This window comes from Populus trichocarpa, chromosome 7, assembly GCF_000002775.5.
Source record: "Populus trichocarpa isolate Nisqually-1 chromosome 7, P.trichocarpa_v4.1, whole genome shotgun sequence".
Lineage (NCBI taxonomy): Eukaryota > Viridiplantae > Streptophyta > Magnoliopsida > Malpighiales > Salicaceae > Populus > Populus trichocarpa.
Window position 1 is genome coordinate 4,366,534 of NC_037291.2, and position 20,494 is coordinate 4,387,027.

The window sequence follows — 20,494 nt, forward strand, 5'->3', positions numbered from 1 at the left end:
GAGTTCATGGGGACGGATTAATGGGATACTTTGGGGCTGTTAAGACTTTAGATGTTTTGCATGAGAACTTTTATTGGCCTAAGATGAAAAGAGATGTGTAAGGAATTTGTGATAAATGTATAAACATGTAGACAAACTAAGTCTAAAGTATTGCCTCATGATTTATATACTCCTTTACTAGTGTATAATAAACCTTGGGTTGATACATCTATGAATTTTGTGCTAGGTTTGCCTAAGTAAAAAAGGAATAGGGATTCTATTTTTGTAATTGTAGATAAGTTTTATAAGATAACATATTTTATATATTGTCATAAAATTGATAATGCAACTAACATAATAAACTTATTCTTTTGGAAGATAGTTCAGCTCTATAGAGTACCTGAGAGCATTATATCTGATCATGATGTTAAATCTCTTAACTATTTTTGAAAGGTTTTATGGGGGGTAAATTAGAAACAAAATTGTTATTTTCTACTACTTATCATTCATAAATAGATGGTCAAACTAAAGTAGTTAAATATGACTTTAACTATATTTTTAAGAACTATCATTCAATTTTTTTTGAAAAATTAGAAAAACTATCTATCATTTATTGAATTTGTTTATAATATGAATGTATATTTTACTACTAATCATTCTCCTTTTAAAATTATCTATAACTTTAATCATTCGACTCTTTTAGGTTTATTTCCTTTACTTATTGATGAAAGTGCTAGTACTAATCGCAATAGAAAAAGACAGGTAATAAAGGCTCTTCATGAGAATATGAGGCAGAATATATATATATGAACAATATGCATTCAAAGCTAATAAAAGGAGACAAAAGAGTTATTTTTTAACCAAGTAATTGGGTTTAGGTGCATATGCAAAAAGAGAGATTTTCTAAACAAAGTAGATCTAAGTTGATGCTAAGAGAAGATGGACCATTTCAAATCCTTGAAAGAATTAATGATAATGTCTATAAAGTAGACCTACTAGGCGAGTATGATGTTAGTGCTATTTTCAATATTTTCGATCTCTCATTGTTTGATGTAAGTGATGATTCATGGAGAAATGTTTTTGAGGAGATAAAGGATGATACAATCAAGACTACACCAAAAGATCCATTGCAAGTTCCAATTAGGCCACTTATGAGATCAAGGGTAAAGAAGTTCAAAGATGCATTCAATGGGTTTATTTAGAGTATTTACGTCAAGGTGAATTTTAAAGAGCCTACATCTTTAACAAGTGATGATCAGATCTTGGTCAATCTAATATATCTATAAAAGGAGTATTATCCATCTACAACATGGGCTTAATTATTTCGCAATAGTGGGATAATTAAGTTAAGCATTAAAGGCGATTTTGGATTTATTTTTTCTAATAAATGGTTTTACTCTACCAAGCATAATTTTTTATCATATTATTGACTCAATTTGAAAGTTTACAAGAAGTTTTCAGAGGTCTTGTTTTATATTGGATTAAATATTTAGAGAAATCGGACATCAAAAAGGCCTTGCGATAAGGTTCAGAAGCTACTATGCAAGAATTATATTAGTTTCCTAGTTAATTTAGAATTATTTTTTCTATTTTATTTAGAACTCTTTTACTATTTTTTAGAATTGTTTAGGATGTTTATCTATTATAAATATAGTTATTTAGATTGTATTTAGGTTTTTTTTTTTACAAACTTTGGTTTCAACAATTAACATTGTGTGTGTGAGGATTTGTTCAAATTTTTTGGTTCTTCATTGAACTACTATGACTAATTACAAACACGATCTTAGGTTTTCTAAAAAAATCAATTTGAGTATGAATTTATAAATTTTTATATCTACTGGCATCACAGTAATTTGTTAATGTGTGTACAATGATTTTGCCACCTCTCTTAGTTTTTTTATTAATACAATACATGTTTCTTGGTTTAATTGATGATGTGGCATACTAGAGTTACACTAGTTTCTTATAATATATAAAGCTTAAATGTCAACATATATCAATCGAGTCACTTGCTTATGACATTATAAATAGATGAAAACCTTAATTAATAAAAATTAAAACCGTGATATGCTTGTACAAGAAAAGGTTTGGTTTTGTACAGGCTGCAAAATCATTGGAATGTTGTTCTTTGCCTTGCTTGATCCTGCTAACCACGACACCAGACAAGCCAGCAAGAGAGTTTATATACAAATGAAAAAAAAACAAATAAAAATTCAGACAGATGGTACCATTCTATCAAGAAGTTGGTGCTTCCCTATCTTTGTGTCCAAGTAACCTTTTTTTTCCCCCTTTAGGAATGACAATTATTCAATTAATGGATATGAACATCACAACCAAATCTCTTGTAATTTGTTTAATCATCCCTTTTAGTCAACTATTAAAATACTTTTAAATAATACTTAATTAATCATATGTATTTTCTTTTTCACAGCCTTAAATCTAAGACATATAGCTCTCAAATAGCGAGGAGGCTAGATTTGTGTAAAACACCGCTCTAAAAAGGCATAGACGGGTTGCGAAACTGCCAAGAAAACAAACGAATTTAGGTGATGTAAAGCTAAGCAACCTTCATAACCAACCCAACTACCCTTTTATCTCCTTCGTACTCCACCAAGGAAGCCGCCTTTTGGTCCCAATAAGGATCTTTGATTTCTTTTTTATCTGAAATAATAGCGTTTGCAAATGATGTTTTATCATATATTTTTTTTGTTTAAGATTAATTTTGTATGTTTTTAGATTGTTTTAATGTAAAAAATAATTTTTTAAAGTTTGTAAAACTAGGGTAAATAAACTCTATGATTCCATCTTTTCTTTTATATAAATATAGGACTATATGGGCCTACTTTATATATATATATATAGACACACACACACATACACCAAGTCCAATATAAAATTATATGTAAATTTAGTTCTTAAAATACTCTAGCCTAAAAATATTTGGGTTAGGGTATTACAATTTGTTGGTTGATTTCTATGCAAATTTAATTAGGGTATTACAATTTGTTGGTTTATTTCTATTCAAATTTAATTTAACTAATTAATGCTTATAGATGCGTTGTTCTATTAGAGTACGATATTGCAATTATTTCATGATTTCATGAACTCCTTATTGTTATAGTCCGGAATTTGTATTTTCTAGTTGGTTAATTCTGTGCATCCACAATGTAGTTATTCCATTGTCAGGCAATAAAATCTATTGTTATAGTTATTCTCTTTATCCGGCAAAGAGTGTCCATCATACTATTTTAAGTTATTCCAAAATACATATCTAGTTAAAGAACCAATCACTTTTTTCATAGTACACTCCTTAAAGTTCCAAATATAATCATTTCTTACTGAAAGAATAAAAGGGCAGTTGTGGGAAAAATGAGCTGGAACTGTGTTTATTGAGTTTTCTTAAAATATGTGTGAAGTCAAACAGGACACTCTTTGTGAGAGGGAGGGAGTAGTATTCATCTTTTGGTGAAAAAATATAGACTCAAGGCTATTGGAAAATGTGAACAACTAGATGTCTGAAGTATAGGCTTTAGAATGATTGTTTTGTTAAATGTTGATGAAATGGATCACATTCATCTTTTATTGCTATTGAAAGAGATTGTTGGTACCTGGGCTCACTTAGAGGTTAATGGTAGTTGGTGAGAACTTGAGAAACACTCAAGAGAATTTAACATTTCTTTATTGTACTGAATATATTTTTAAGAAGCCTTACACTCACCTTTCTTTATTCTTAAGAGACCTAGGGCACTAGAGATGTCAAACACTGTTAAATGTGTCTATTGATCCAAATCCCATTATCCTAGGCATTCTAGGAGCTGTACAAACCTGCCTCATTTATTTTGTAGACAAGCTATTCATAATCAACATATGCTTTTTATATTGAAAACTTCTCCTTCCTTTACCTATATCCCATTAGTTTAGGCTTACAAGTTAGTATGGGTTTTCCATAGAAATACTTCGGCCCTAGTGATGTGTGTTTACCTGGCTGGGTGTCACTAAGTATGGTTTTAGACTCTTACTGATACCATTCTGGGCCTTGCATTGCAATTTTATTGCTGAGGCCATACTGACATGGCCTTTTATAGTCCCCAATTTAAATGGAGGTTATGCTTCATTGTCAACCTTATTTTACTAGTTGTCAAACAAGCTCAACATACCTGGTTTAGTAACCTTACCCGTTATATGTTTACTTATATGGATCTAATTGTAAATATATCACCCAACCAATATTGTGAAATCAGTTATATTCCTACCAGTATCTTTTTTTTGTTAAACTTGCCTATGGAAGGAATAATTGATATCATTACATTAGTTTGGGGCCAACTTTGTAACTAGACTATATATACATATAGTAAATATGTTTATAAAGACAATATTAACAATAATGGCAACAGCAACAACACACACATCACTTCCTTTGATGCAGAGCAAACATCCCAACATATTCTTTGAAATCTTCAGTGGTTGCTTCATAACTAGCTAGTATTTAATTTGCTGTAAAATCCTAAAGAAATGGTAGTTGTTTAACTAAGTTATTTGCTAAATTTCTTATCAAATCATGATTTGCTGCGTAACATGTTCTTTGAAATTTTTAGTCTTGTCTCACAACTAACTAGCATTTGATTTGCTGTAAAATTCTAGAGAATTGTAGTTGTTTAGCTGAATATCTTTCCTAAAATTCTTATTATCTCATGTTTTGTATGCAAAACTCAGGTATTGACAAACCTAACTAGGTTTTCCATGAGCTAGAGAAGGAACTTAACTAACCTTGTTTCAACAACTGTTTTGTTCTTTAAATATTGAATATTTTGCTGGTGGTTGGCATGTGTTTCTTTGAAATATAAAGGCTGAATCAGGTGCCCTATTCTCAGCTCATATCAAATTGAAGCCCCACATAAAACATCAATAATATTTCTTTATGTGATGATACCCAAGTTCTCAAGCACTTGTGCCCTCGTGTCAATAGGAAACTTTTGATGATTATTGTACCACTAGCTGTAATCTGTCTTATTTGTTTTAATAAAATAAGAATGCTTCTTTTAATTCAATACTAGCTTGTTCCCATCCACTGGAGTGTTTGCATGAGCCCAACTCATTTCTCGAGAACGACAATGCTTGGCTACTTGAAGAAGAGATCTTAAAATTTAAGTAGTCCTTTCTTGGTACTCATTTGTAGCTTTATACTTATCCCCACCATTTGAGTTTTTGCAAAATCTCCATAAGCAAACAATTTCATGTTGCTAAAGCTTCTGTATCAGGTATTAGTAAGTGCCTACTAGTTTGCTCCCTTTTTTTTATCATGGAATATAATCTTAGGAATGCTAAATAGTTTCTCACCCTATATTGTATTCTCTTTCCAGTTTTGGAAACTGGGTTAGTTTCCTAGAAGCTTAACTCTACTGTTGTCTGCTTACAGGTGGATAATTGGCCCACTTTTGGAAATTACTATGCCATCGAATCGAACACCATAGCCCGATACCCCTCCTGAACTGCCTTCCAATGAAAAGATATCAGCTAAGCAAGAATACACTGCTAAGCGTTCTTCAAAGACTCGATCACCCAGATGAAAACACAGTTCAAGAAGTAAGATAAAGCATGAAGTAGTGTTGGTAGAGACACAGGTTTCTGCAAGGCATTCTGAACAAAACTAAAATGGTAGCTGGAGCACACATCAGAGATACTGCCTTGTGAATTTGACATTGCTGGCCTTCAGGATGAAGATATTTTATTGATAAAGCAAAAAGCACACGATCTTAATTACCAGGTGAGTGGCAAGTACATCTGAAAAGAAATTCATTAAAGCCAGGCCAGTTGAAAATGTTTGTCGGAGCTTGAATCCACCATTGTTTTGCTTCTTTTATTTTTTTTTCCTTTTCTTTTCTATATGTTGGGGTTGATTTGTTGATATTCTATGGATAAGGTATGTCATCACAGTCTCCTTGCCTCTGCTGCTAGGAAACACCAGGTTCTTGTATCTGATAAGCGTCAAATTTCATACATAATCTTCTAAATAGGAATCTAGAGTCTGTTTAGCTGCTGGATTCAGTAAAAATGAACCTTATTGTAATAATTTTTTTCATTTCTTGCAAGCATGATGACAATGATTGTGATATGCTTGTACAAGAAAAGGTTTGGTTTTGTACAAGCTGCAAAATCATTAGAATGTTGTTATTTGCCTTGCTTGACCCTGCTAACCACGACACCAAACAAGCCAGCAAGAAAGTTTATATACAAATGAAAAAAATAAAAAATAAATTCAGATAGATGGTACCCTTCTATCAAGAAGTTGGTGCTTCCCTGTTTTTGTGTCCAAGTAACCTTTTTTTTTCCTTTGGGAATGACAATTATTCAATTAATGGATATGAACATCACAACCACATCTCTTGTAATTTGTTTAATCATCCCTTTTAGTTAACTATTAAAATACTTTTAAATAATACTCAATTAATCATATGTATTTTCTTTTTCACAACCTTAATTCGAAGACATATAGCTATCAAATAGTGAAGAGGGCTAGATTTGTGTAAAACACCGCTCTAAAAAGGCGTAGACGAGTTGTGAAACTGCCAAGAAAACAAACGAATTTAGATGATGTAAAGCTAAGCAACCTTCATAACCAACCCAACTACCCTTTTATCTCCTTCGTACTCCACCAAGGAAGCCGCCTTTTGGTCCCAATAAGGATCTTTGATTTCTTTTTGGTCTGAAATAATAGCGTTTGCAAATGATATTTTATTTTATTTTATTTTATTTAAGATTAATTTTGTATGTTTTTAGATTGTTTTGATGTAAAAAATAATTTTAAAAAAATAAAAAAATTATATTAATGTATTATTTTTACAAAATAATCATGGGAAAATAATTTTAGATTTATGTTTTGTTTTATCGCTGAATAATAAGTCCAAATTTGGGCAACTAAATACTTTATCCTTTAATGACTATTCTATATGGAAGAATAATGGCATTATAAATATATATTATTTAAAAATATTTAATATTCAATTACATATATTTTTTATCCTATAAAAGGCTCATGCACCAGAAATATCAGGAGTAATTATAATTTGTAATGGTCCATAGAAAATCACAACATCTGAAAGTGACGACCCATTTCATCGTACCATACAAAACTTGCTTTTGAACATTATTCGGTGAGTTGCAGGTGGTGGCTTTCGCACTGGATAGAAACCCTGTGTCTCCATGACCTTTTCCACATGCTTACCAATTTTAATCTGACGGCTCACCTTCCCTACTGACCGTTGACCTAACTGGATTCCAACGAACCTCGAGTAAAAATCAATAGGAAATTGACTGTCCAAGATTAGAAAATTAATATTAATTTTAATTTTTTTATTTTATTTTATTTTATAAATGTTTTTTCACCGTAGAAATGTCATAATTGGATTTTTCTTCAATTTTTTACTATTATGGTAGTAAATCTGTAATTTTCAGTGGTTTCTTTAGAGAAAACAAGCTTTTTTATATTTGTTTCTCTTTATATTTGATATTTTTATCATTTTATACTTGATTTATTTATCACTATTTTTTTCTTATCTTTATTTTTAAAAATTTTATTTTATTTTATTTTTTATAATTTTTCAACATTGTACCATTTTTTTACTACATTAAAAATAAGCTTGAGATCTTATAAATTTTTATTAACGCATATGATTTTTAATATATTTTATTATATATAAGTATTGACTTTTTGATGCACAATTATGTTTTTTACTCCCTGTCACAAAAACATATTAATAATACCTACATGTTAGTTTATTTGCATTAGAAAAATAATTTGTCATGTAGACACATTAACATTTTTTTTAATTGGCACAAATAGTTCTTGATTTATTTAATTAAATACATGCATATACTTTTTTTTATTTATAATTAGGATTTTTGTCTTAAAAAAACGCATTTAAAAAGCTTGCATATTTTTTTTAAAAAAAGCTATCCGATCCGCGAAGAAGTACATATCAAATATCTAGTAAAAATCTAAAAGATATGGCCACAACATTCTACACGTATACATTGTTCATCCTCTCACATTTTATTATGGACCCATCATTTAAAATTTTATTTTTTTCAATTTGATCATTAATTTTTTTTTTGTGCAATCACATCCTTTTGAGGCCAAATTCAAGGACAATTCAATCAAATTTGTTGACCAATGACAAGATTAAAAGACAAGGGACCAAAAAAGAAAAGACGCCATAAATGAGTGATGGTCTCAAAGTTCATACAAAAAGTTTAATTAATCCTCAAACTTTACAAATTATACATATTCAGTTCCTCAATGTTTTTTCAATTCAAATTTAGTATAAAAATTTATTTTTATTATTTTTTAGTTCCTAATTTGAGAGGGGAGAGAGGGAGAGATCCCTAGATTTAGGCGGTGTTGAGATAAAATTATCATTGACATCGATTCAAGCTACTAAAATAATCGATTTTTGTGTCAAATAATTTCATTTGACGAAAGAAATTCAACTTAGGTGTTTATTTTTATTTTTTACCTTGAGTACCTAAAAAAACATATATGAGCTTGAGAATAATTTTGTTTCGGTTTTTTAGATTTTTTTTTTTGGGTTTTTAAGTCTAATGATGGATTTATCAAGATTCCTATAGGTTTGTCTAGGTGTTTTTTTTTTGTCAAAAATGAATTGAATAATTTTTAGGGTAAAAAAATCCAATCTTGATTTTCCAGTTACCACAACGGTCAACTGGGCTAAGTCAGGTATCACACTTAATTTTTTTCAAAAAAGCATTGGTGTCGTTAGCCCCAATTATATTTAAAAAAAAAAGGCCCATGTTTAGGCTTGCCTTTGCAAGCCCGTGCGCAAGCCCTTTTAAATGGGCCATGCCCGGTGATATCTTAACTCTTTCTGTTTTGTTTTGGTAATTTTGGTTTTTTTTTTAAATCATGCTTTTTTACATGTATTTTTTCTAAATGTTTTCTTAATTTATATTTAAATTAATATCTCTTATCTCTAATTTTTTATTTTGTATTTAGTATTTTTTATAAAAAAATTGTGGTTGTTTTTTAAGTATTTTGTTTGTATTTTATTTTTTAATAGATTTTTCTAATTCATTTATAAATTTTTATGTTTTATATAATTAAACTTTATTTTTAAAATAAAAAATTATTTATTCTTGGATAAAATTTCTAATAAGTGCAATATTGCGAGATATTTTTTTTCTTTGATTTTATTCAATCAATTTTATATGTTTTTATTTCTACCATCATTTAATTAAATAAAAAATAATTTTAATAATAGAGTCATTAATTACAATCGTGTAAATGAACCATGTTGTGATATCAAATATTTTGATCTAAATTCGTTTTTTGACTTTTTCAGATACATATTTAGTTTATCGTTAATAATATTTTATTTATTTATTAATATAGATGATTTTAATTTATTTAATTAGATGTTTACATAAAATTATTTTTAGTGAAAATAATCAGTTAGTGCTACAAATTAAGTAAGTAAAAAATAAAAAAAGAAATAAGTAAATGTAAAACAGATAGGAGTAGTATTTACTGGATCCCAAAAATTAAGCCAAAAAATAATCAATTGTCCTAAACGAAACAATTAACTAATCCACCTGGCCCCTAATCATGAACGCCCCCCCTTTCTTCTCATCAGTGTCCACTCGCTGTCTTTAGGTATCAAAACAGCAGCAGCGCAACAACAATAATAAAAAATAATAATAGTAATAATAATAAAAAATCAAAACCAACCGACAAATTCTTTCTTCAATTTCAATTCAAAGAAATCTCTCTTCTACTTCGTCTTCTTCCTAAGCACACCTTAACAAGCTTCAAACAAACTCAACAAATACCTCTCCTTTCCTTCTCATCTCACAAATCCCCCACTTTCTATCTCTAAACTAAACTCTACCACTTTAGAGAGAGAAAGAGAGCCACGAAAAATGAAATTCTCCTTGCTACAGCAGAGCTACAACAACCGCCGAAGCGGCAGTTTCAGAGGATCATCTGCGCCGTTAGACTCATCACCGGACAACACAATCAAATCACCAGCCACTATTTTCTGGCTCTTTTTACATGGCATTTGTTGTCTCATCAGTCTCGTCCTCGGCTTTCGCTTCTCTCGTCTCGTTTTCTTCTTCCTCTTCTCTACCTCCACGACCACAACTCTCTATGTAACGACACCGTTTCACCCTCTCAGCAAAACATCCGACATTTCCAATCCCTTAACCAATAGTGCTAATGATCTTCCGGTGATTAACAAAACGGTGAGTTCGAGAGTTGTTGTCGGGCGGCACGGGATCCGGATCCGGCCATGGCCGCACCCGAACCCGAGTGAAGTAATAAAAGCGCATCAGATAATAGAGAGAGTTCAAAGAGAGCAGAGTAATCAATTCGGTGTGAAGAGTCCTAGGAGTCTTATCGTAGTCACGCCTACTTACGTGCGGACTTTCCAGACTTTACATATGACTGGTGTTATGCATTCTCTGATGTTGCTCCCCTACGACGTCGTCTGGATCGTGGTGGAGGCCGGTGGGGTCACCAATGAAACAGCATTGATTATTGCCAAATCCGGCGTTAAGACTCTTCATATTGGATTTAATCAGAAAATGCCAAATTCTTGGGAAGGAAGGCACAGATTGGAGACTAAAATGCGGCTTCGCGCTTTGAGGTTAAGTTTTTTTTTTTTTTTCGCAGTCAACTTTAAATTGAACTGAATTGCTGATTAAAAATAATGGATTTACTATTTTATTTATTTTAATGTAAATTTTGGTTGCTGTGGAACAGAGTTGTGAGAGAGGAGAAGATGGATGGAATAGTGATGTTTGCGGATGATAGTAATATGCATAGTATGGAGCTGTTTGATGAGATACAAAATGTGAAGTGGTTTGGTGCGGTTTCAGTTGGGATTCTTGTTCATTCAGGTGGTGCTGATGAGACGTTATTAACTGCTGCTGCTGCTATGGTTGACAAGGAGGCGGAAGAAAATTTGCCTAATCCAGTAGTGCCTGTTCAGGGTCCGGCTTGTAATGCTTCAAACAAATTGGTTGGTTGGCATACGTTTAATTCGTTACCGTATGAGGGAAAGAGTGCGGTATATATTGATGATAGGGCTACGGTGTTGCCTAGGAAGCTGGAGTGGGCTGGGTTTATGTTGAATTCGAGGCTTCTTTGGAAGGAAGCTGAAGATAAACCAGAATGGGTTAAGGATATGGATTTGGTTGATGAGAATATAGAGAATCCTTTAGCTCTGCTGAAGGATCCTTCCATGGTGGAGCCACTTGGGAGCTGTGGGCGACAAGTTTTGCTCTGGTGGCTCCGTGTTGAGGCTCGTGCTGATAGCAAATTCCCTCCAGGGTGAGTTTTTCTTATTCTTTATATTGCCGATTTTTTCAGTATTGCGATGGGCTGCCTGTCTTGACTAGATAATATCAATTGGAATAAGTTTGCGGTTATCTTTAGCATTGTCTATTCATTTTAATTGTTCAGTGTCTAATTTCACAAATTTGTAGACAGTGAGGTCCAGGAAGTTAAATCATAGGAGGGCGTACATTAGAATTTTTGTGTGAACTTCTATTGTGCTGCTCCTGTGTAATTTTGGGCTACAGTTAGTCAACAAGTTACACCTCAAGTGTCATAGCTGGTAAGGATAGTTTCCAAAAAAAAAAAAAAAAAATTAAAGAAGAAAAGAAAGAGAAACCTAAAGAAATTCTGTAAAGTAAATTGTCTGCCAATTTATGCCACCCAACTCGTGACATTGTATTGAAACATAATTATAAATGGAACATATCCTTCTACTACTTCAGGTAGGCAGGGATGTTTTGAAATATTGATGATTTGGGACTCACATCCCCCACAACAACTGTTGACATGCCTTGAACGTATGCATCTTAGGCAGGCTGTTTTTGGTTCTTGGACCTGTGCTATATATAGTATATGACATTGTGTAGAAAACAGAAAAGAAGAATGGCCCCTGGCTGAAAAATTCTCCTCCTGGTTATTGTGTCAATTTGGCATGCTGCTATTTGTGTCATACCCCTAAAATTGAGCATAGACACGCCTGTATCATTTAGCATTCCACACTAGATAATACAAAGGTTAACTTACAAGGTTCACCAAAAACCACAAATGCTAAACCAAAAAGTCTTAAATATCTGCATTTCAAAATGATCACTTAACAATATGAAGTCTGAAACATGATAAAATCCTACTGAAGAGAAAGTACTTGAATTTTTTTTTTATTACAAGTCTTTAAAACTATTAACAATGAATGTCTAACAAGAAAAAATATATCCTTCATTAAACAAAAATCCTTCAGCTCAGCTAACAACTTAAATTGGTAATGTAAACTCCATAGCTCAGCTAACAACTTAAATCGGCAATGTAAAATCCATAGCTCGAAACTCACTTTAATCCTCTACCTATCCAGAGAGGGAAAAGAAGGGGGTAAGCTAACAACAATTTAGAAAGTAAAGCTCCACACACACACACACACACACATGATTGACAATAATGAAACAACAACTTAAAATAATTAAAAAAAAAGTTAATAGTTAATAGTTCATAGTTCATAAAACACACCATAAAACAAGTCATCAATACATGCTTTTACTTGGCATTCAATTCCATAAGCATGACTTTACTCTCAGATCAAGTTACTATCGCCATATTATACCTGTGATCAGGCCATTAGTCGACTATTACTAACCACTATTGTAACCCGTAGGCAAGGGTCATTGATAATTATTATAACCCATTGGTGGAACATTAAAACTAGTTGTAGTGTTGATTACCCCACTCACTAGAGGCCATTACTTTATTCATAGCCATTTGAGAACCATTAAGAAGCCATTTACAATTCCATTCCAAAACACTTTCTTTCATTAGATATAGTTTATAAAACATTCTTACAAAAATTCTATACCATGCATTCACAAATATCACATACAAGAAATTTAATTTGAACATTGCATGTGCTTGATCTTTTTTTAAAGAATGTAATACATATAGTCGAGGAGAAATGCACATTTAAGAAAAATATTTATTATGTTTAAAAATAATAGATTGTGTGAAGATTTAATTTACCTCCATTGCTTAAACAACCGAAGTACAAAATCTCAACTCTAACAACCTATTCACAAGCATATAATCCATTAAAATCCCTCCAACACTTGATTATAATAAAATGTCAACTACACATTGCCTAATAAATTGACCATAACTCCTAGAAAATCTAGAATTTCATTTTGCTTTTTGGATTGTAAACTAGTCTTAATTGTTTCCATTCATATATAATTCACCTAATAATTCCTTTAAATAGAATTTATAATAAGCTCCAAAATCATTCCTCGAGGTTATTGTCAGACAACCTGCACTTCCTTAACTATTTTTACCATAACTATTTGTACAAAAATCGGATTAATGCACCATTTATGGTTAGAAACTAGACAGAATAAGCTTTTCTTATGTATAAAATTTGGGTAAAAAATTGCATCTATTCAATACAGTTTTTGGGTCGAACAGAAGCTTGTGTCAAACAATTGAACTGACAATTTCTCACATTTGTACCTAATTGTTAACCTAATAATTAAGCACTAATTGTTAACCTAATAATTAAGCACGCTTAATCAATCTTACAATATCATAAAATCTATCATACTTATTGTATTTGGTCATTCATACAAATACCACTTAAATTTCTTAATTTTATACTCCTTTCATATAGAAAAAAACCTTAATCAATCCAAAATCTTTATAAAAAAAAGAGATTCATATTTCTTACCTTGAAATCAAGAAAAATAAAATGAAACTTCAATCCTTTAATGTCAATCTGGTTCAATATTCTTTGCACCTATAGAAGAACAAGTGACTTTGAGGATATGTTTTCTCTAGACTGTAAAGTTTGTAAAACTAGGGTAAATAAACTCTATGATTCCATCTTTTCTTTTACATAAATATAGGATTAAATGGGCTACCTTTTACACACACACACACACACACACACTAAGTCCAAGATAAAATTATATGTATATTTAGTTCTTATAATACTCTAGCCTAAAAATATTTGGGTTAGGGTATTACAATTTGTTGGTTGATTTCTATGCAGATTTAATTAGGGTATTACAATTTGTTGGTTTATTTCTATTCAAATTTAATTTAACTAAGTAATGCTTACAGATGCGTTGTTCCATTAGTACGATATTGCAATTATTTCATGATTTCATGAACTCCCTATTGTTATAGTCCGGTTTTTGTATTTTCTAGTTGGTTAATTTTGTGCACCCACAATGTAGTTGATTCATCATTCTCTTTGTCCGGCAAAGAGTGTCCATCATACTATTTCAAGTTATTCCAAAATACATATCTAGTTAAAGAACCAATCACTTTTTTCCTAATATACCCCTTAAAGTTCCAAATATAACCATTTCTTACTGAAAGAATAAAGGGGCAGTTGTGGGAAAAATGAGCTGGAACTGTGCTTAATGAGTTTTCTTAAAATGTGTGTAAAGTCAAACAGGACACTCTTTGTGAGGGAGGGAGTAGTATTCATCTTTTGGTTTAAAATGCGTGTGAAGTCAAACAGGACACTCTTTGTGAGAGGTAGGGAGTAGTATTCATCTTTTGGTGAAAAAATATGGACTCAAGGCTACTCGAAAATGTGAACAACTAGATGTCTGAAGTATAGGCTTTAGAATGATTGTGCTGTTAAATGTTGATGAAATGGATCACATTCATCTTTTATTGCTACTGAAAGAGATTGGTGGTACCTGGGCTCACTTAGAGATTAATAGTAGTTGGTGATAACTTGAGAAACACTCAAGAGAATTTAGCCTTTCTTCATTGTACATAATATATTTTTGAGAAGCCTGACACTGACCTTTCTTCATTCTTAAGGGACCTAGGGCACTAGAGACGTCAAACACTATTGCATGTGTCTATTGATCCAAATCCCATTATACTAGGCATTCTAGGAGCTGCACAAACCTGCCTCAATTATTTTGTAGACAGGCTTTTTATAATCGGCATATACTCTTTATGTTGAAAACTTCTCCTTCCTTTACCTATATCCCATTAGTTTAGGCTTACAAGATTAGTATGGGTTTTTCATAGAAATACTTCGGCCCTAGTGATGTGTGTTTACCTGGCTGGGTGTCACTAAGTATGGTCTTAGAGTCTTACTGATACCAGTCAAGGCCTTGCATCGCCATTTCATTACTGAGGCCATCCTGACATGGCCCTTTATAGTCTAATTTAAATGGAGGTATATGCTTCATTGTCAATCTTATTTTACTAGTTGTCAAACAAGCTCAACATACCTGGGTTTACTGACCTTACCTGTTACATGTTTCCTTACATGGATCTAATTGTAAATAAGTCACCCAACCAATATTGTGAAATCAGTTACATTCCTACCAGTACTGTTTTTGCTAAAATTGCCTATGGAAGGAATAATTGATATCATTACATTAGTTTGGGGCCAGCTTTGTAACTAGCCCGTATTTACATATAGTAAATATGTTTATATAGACAATATTAACAATAATGGCAACAACAACAACACACACATCACTTCCTTTGGTGCAGAGCAAACATCCCAACATATTCTTTGAATTCTTCAGTGGCTGCTTCATAACTAACTAGTATTTAATTTGCTGTAAAATCTTAAAGAAATGGTAGTTGTTTAACTAAGTTATTTGCTAAATTTCTTATCAAGTCATGATTTGCTGCGCAACATATTCTTTGAAATTTTCATTCTTGCTTCACAACTAACTAGCATTTGATTTGCTGTAAAATTCTAGAGAATTGTAGTTGTTTAACTGAAAATCCTTCCTAAACTTCTTATTATCTCATGTTTTGTGCGCAAAACTCAGGTATTGACAAACCTAACTGGGTTTACCATGAGCTAGAGAAGGAACTTAACTAACCTTGTTTCTACAACTGTTTAATTCTTTAAATATTGAATATTTTACCGGTGGTTGGCATGTGTTTCTTTGAAATATAAAGGCTGAATCAGGTGCCTTGTTCTCAGCTCATATCAAAAAACATCCTGAATATTTATTTATTTATCATGGAATATAATCTTGGGAATGCTAAATAGTTTCTCACCCCATATTGTATTCTCTTACCAGTTTCGGAAACTAGGTTAATTTCTTAAAAGCTTAACTCTACTGCTGTCTGCTTACAGGTGGATAATTGACCCACCTTTGGAAATTACTGTGCCATCGAAGCGAACACCATGGCCTGATGCCCCTCCTGAACTGCCTTCCAATGAAAAGATATCAGTTAACCAAGAACAGACTGCTAAGCGTTCTTCAAAGACTCGATCACCCAGATCAAAACGCAGTTCAAGAAGTAAGAGAAAGCATGAAGCAGTGTTGGCGGAGACACAGGTTTCTGCAAGGCATTCTGAACAAAATTGAAATGGTAGCGTAAGCACACATAAGAGATACTGCCTTGTGAATTTGACACTGCTGGCCTTCAGGATGAAGATATTTTATTGATAAAGCAAAAAGCACACGATCTTAATTACCAGGTGGGTGGCAAGTACATCTGAAAAGAAATTCATTAAAGCCAGGCCAGTTGAAAATGTTTGTCGGAGCTTGAATCCACCATTGTTTTGCTTCTTTTATTTTTTTCCTTTTCTTTTCTATATGTTGGGGTTGATTTGTTGATATTCTATGGATAAGGTATGTCATCACAGTCTCCTTGCCTCTGCTGCCAAGAAACACCAGGTTCTTGTATCTGATAAGCGTCAAATTTCATACATAATCTTCTAAATAGGAATCTAGAGTCTGTTTAGCTGCTGGATTCAGTAAAAATGTACCTCATTGTAATAAATTTTTTAATTTCTTGCAAGCATGATGATGATGATTGTGATGTGCTTCTTCCATTTTGTCTGGATTGATACAAAAAGAGTGAACCTTGGAGATTTTGGCCAAATCTAAAATTGGTTGTCCAATATGAAACATAATCTTGACCTACATTACAAAGGAATGGTCAAGATTCCATGTCTACAGTTAAAAATCTTTAGGCGAGGGAGCAAAAACACAAGAGTTATAGTTCAACTGGTTATATTTTAAGTTTGCTTCTTAGAAGTTATCAATTCGAGTCTTATAAATTTCAGGACTACTGAACACTTGTATGATTGTTAACTTAGGATTCGTGAGATTAGTTGAGATGCGTGCAAGCTGGTCCGGACATTTAAGTTAATAATAATAAAAAAAACATAATTTGTGATGACAAAAAAGACTTGAATTTCTCCTTGCATGTTCAACTGCTTTCAACTGATTTTTAGGGTAGAGAAAACTAACGAACAGTACTTGTAATTGCCAACCGAAGGACTCGGTTTGGTCTTGTATTTCTAGTGACCAAAAACGACCCACGAAACAGCCATAAGGCGTCATCTTACTCCTATCTCTACGAGACATGGTTTCACTTGCAAATAAGGACCACACTTGGATTATCATGATCAAGATCAAGATCATTAATTTCCTTGCCTTTATAAACTCGCAGAACTCCCTCCTCCTCTTCGTAAGAGCTCTCTTCCTTCACCATTATTCTCTCTCCAAACCAGTATTAATTCTTCTTTAGCAACACCAAGTATGGCACTCGCCATATCAACCCTTCTCTTCCTTTTCTTCACTGTATCATCCGCCTTGGACATGTCAATCTTTAACCATGACGACAATCACCTAAGCCATGATCAGTCGAGCTGGAGAAGTGATGATGAGGTGATGAGTATATACAAATGGTGGCTTCAAAAGCATGGTAAAGCATACAACAGGCTAGGAGAGAAGGCAAAAAGGTTTGAAATCTTTAAGAACAATTTGAGATTCATTGATGAACATAACTCTCAAAACCGTACGTACAAAGTTGGTTTGACCAAGTTTGCTGATCTTACCAACCAAGAGTACCGTGCCATGTTCTTGGGCACGAGGAGTGACCCAAAGCGTAGATTAATGAAGTCCAAAAACCCGAGTGAAAGGTACGCTTACAAGGCTGGAGACAAGCTGCCAGAATCTGTGGATTGGAGAGGAAAAGGAGCTGTCAATCCGATCAAAGATCAAGGAAGTTGTGGTATAATACATAATTCATTTACTTTTGTTTCTTGATCATTTAATTGCTTATATATATATATATATATATGTATGTATGTATGTATATATATATGTATGTATGTATGTATGTATCTTCTTCTTCTTGGTATTGTTTCAGAGAAATTATTAGCCTCAAGAGTCCTTTCTTGGGGAGGGGAAAGTTAACAACCAAGTGGGCTACATTTCTTCGTAATGGATGTCATTTTTAGTAGAAGGAAGGTTTCATGGCCAAATCACAATCACAATACAAATCTATATTTGCACCCCATGTTCATCTGGATCATGAATTCTAGTTTTGTTGTTTGAACTCAAGTTTTAGATTAAAGATGCCATGTTATGTTGTGATTGAAATTGAATTGGTAGGAGTTGGGTTGGTGGCAGGATGCTAGTTATTTTTCTAGACATGAAAAATGGTAGTTTTGAATGGTAGGTTTTTGACCTTTTGGTTGGAATAACTTTTTTTTTTTTTAATGAAAACAAATAAGAGATAGTTAAGTTAATTTGAATTCTGATTTTTATTTAAATATAGTATTGATAAAGGAAAAAATAATGTTATTAAGTGAGAATTCAAGTTGGTGGTAGGGTTTAAGAACTTCTTGAAAAATTATCTCTCTCAAGTTTTATCATATTTTTTAATAAAATTTCTATTAATTTTTCATTTTTATTTTTGCTAATTCCAATTCTCTCTCTCTTTTTTGTTTTTTACTTTGATGATATTAAGATTTTTCATAGATTTAAAGGATGAAATTGAGTAGGGGGAGAAAAGTGGAATAAAAGTAAAACATATGAGGACTGGTTGGAACAAAAATGAAAGATGTGGGGATGACTAAAATAAATTAAAAACAAATATTAGAAAAGAGACAATGTACATAAACATAAACCTCGGGTCAAATTGAAATTTACCCAGAGACAAATCACATGAAATGAGCCGGACAGCCTTATCACAACTCATATCAAATCTTAAAAATTTTGAGTTCCGACCAAGTTTCTGAGGAAAGTCGGGTGATTTGGCACTTGCCTTCACTCTTGTTGGACCTGGGCAAGGCCTAAAACACAAGTAAATAGAACTTGGATCTTGACCAGCCAATCAAAGTGACAGAAATTGTCGATGCATGCAGGTAGTTGCTGGGCTTTTTCAACAGTAGCTGCAGTGGAAGGAATAAACCAGATTGTAACAGGGGAGCTAATCTCTCTATCAGAACAGGAACTTGTAGACTGTGACAGGTTCTATAATGCAGGTTGCAATGGAGGCCTCATGGACTATGCATTCCAATTCATTATCAACAATGGTGGCCTGGACACCGAAAAGGACTATCCATATCTAGGCAATGATGATACATGTGACAGAGACAAGGTTGGCGTACACATCCGAATTATAATCAGCACAGAGTATTGGGTTTTGTTTTGTTTGCGGTTAACGTTTATGGGGTTGTTGCCTGTTTTTATTTTCGCAGATGAAAACCAAGGCTGTTAGCATTGATGGGTTTGAGGATGTTTTGCCTTTTGACGAGAAAGCATTGCAGAAGGCTGTGGCACATCAGCCAGTTAGTGTTGCCATTGAAGCCAGTGGCATGGCCTTACAATTCTACCAGTCTGTAAGTGACTCACTCTTCATGCTTCCTAAAACTAACTATTTCTGGCTTTTAACACTAGAATTTGTAAACCTGTTCGTTCTCTTTTGATTTACTCAGGGAGTGTTCACTGGTGAATGTGGGACAGCTCTAGACCATGGTGTTGTTGTTGTTGGATATGGCACGGAGAAAGGACTGGATTATTGGCTTGTTAGGAACTCATGGGGCACAGAATGGGGCGAGCATGGATACATCAAGATGCAACGTAACGTCCGCGACACATACACTGGCAGATGTGGGATTGCAATGGAATCTTCATACCCAGTCAAGAATGGCCAGAACACTGCTAAACCTTACTTGGCTGATGAAAGCGCAGGTGAGAAGATCAGCAGTATTTGAAGCATCGTATTTGCTAAAAACAAGAAGGCAAGGTGACTAAGGGTGCAAATAAGTTGATGATTGGTGAGATTGTGTGTTGATTATTGTGCTGATCACAAGACTCTGATCCTTCTTTGTCTAAGTTTACCAAAAGGACAATGAGGCCAGCTATTCATGTTTGTTTCCAATTCCATGGATGATTGTCCTTGTATGTGTAGTTTTTCATTGTCAAAACAGCAAGTGAAAGAAGAGACATATATGTTGAAACTAAATGTTAAGTCCTTGTTGTTGATTGCTTTCTCTAGAATGTACTCTATGTAGTTTTGGACTAGTTTAAACGCTAAGAAATCTAAATGTATTAAAAAGATTTTTAGAAAGTGTAGAATTATTTGGTACTTTATTAAACCCTGTTAAACAAGCCAACTTTGAAATTTCTTCATCCGATAATTTTTTACCTAGCTTGAGTTTAACAATAAACA

General features: G+C 32.9%; 2 protein-coding genes and 1 long non-coding RNA gene across 3 annotated transcripts; all 3 read left to right on the forward strand.

Moving 5' to 3' along the window:
- Positions 1–5,513: 5,513 nt before the first annotated feature.
- Positions 5,514–16,852, forward strand: LOC127905534 (uncharacterized). The gene is made up of 2 exons (XR_008059684.1): positions 5,514–5,743; positions 16,503–16,852. It is a non-coding gene; the product is annotated as an uncharacterized LOC127905534 (long non-coding RNA).
- LOC7462594 (beta-1,4-xylosyltransferase IRX14) lies at positions 9,700–16,852 on the forward strand. Its single transcript, XM_002310673.4, has 3 exons — positions 9,700–10,640; positions 10,757–11,326; positions 16,155–16,852. The coding sequence occupies exons 1-3, from the start codon at positions 9,913–9,915 to the stop codon at positions 16,387–16,389; spliced, it is 1,533 nt and encodes a 510-aa protein (XP_002310709.2). The 5' UTR covers positions 9,700–9,912; the 3' UTR covers positions 16,390–16,852.
- A 566-nt stretch (positions 16,853–17,418) lies between these two features.
- On the forward strand, positions 17,419–20,392 carry LOC7462593 (cysteine proteinase mucunain). Its single transcript, XM_002310672.4, has 4 exons — positions 17,419–18,046; positions 19,185–19,420; positions 19,521–19,661; positions 19,758–20,392. The coding sequence occupies exons 1-4, from the start codon at positions 17,572–17,574 to the stop codon at positions 20,034–20,036; spliced, it is 1,131 nt and encodes a 376-aa protein (XP_002310708.2). The 5' UTR covers positions 17,419–17,571; the 3' UTR covers positions 20,037–20,392.
- The last annotated feature ends 102 nt before the right edge of the window (positions 20,393–20,494 follow it).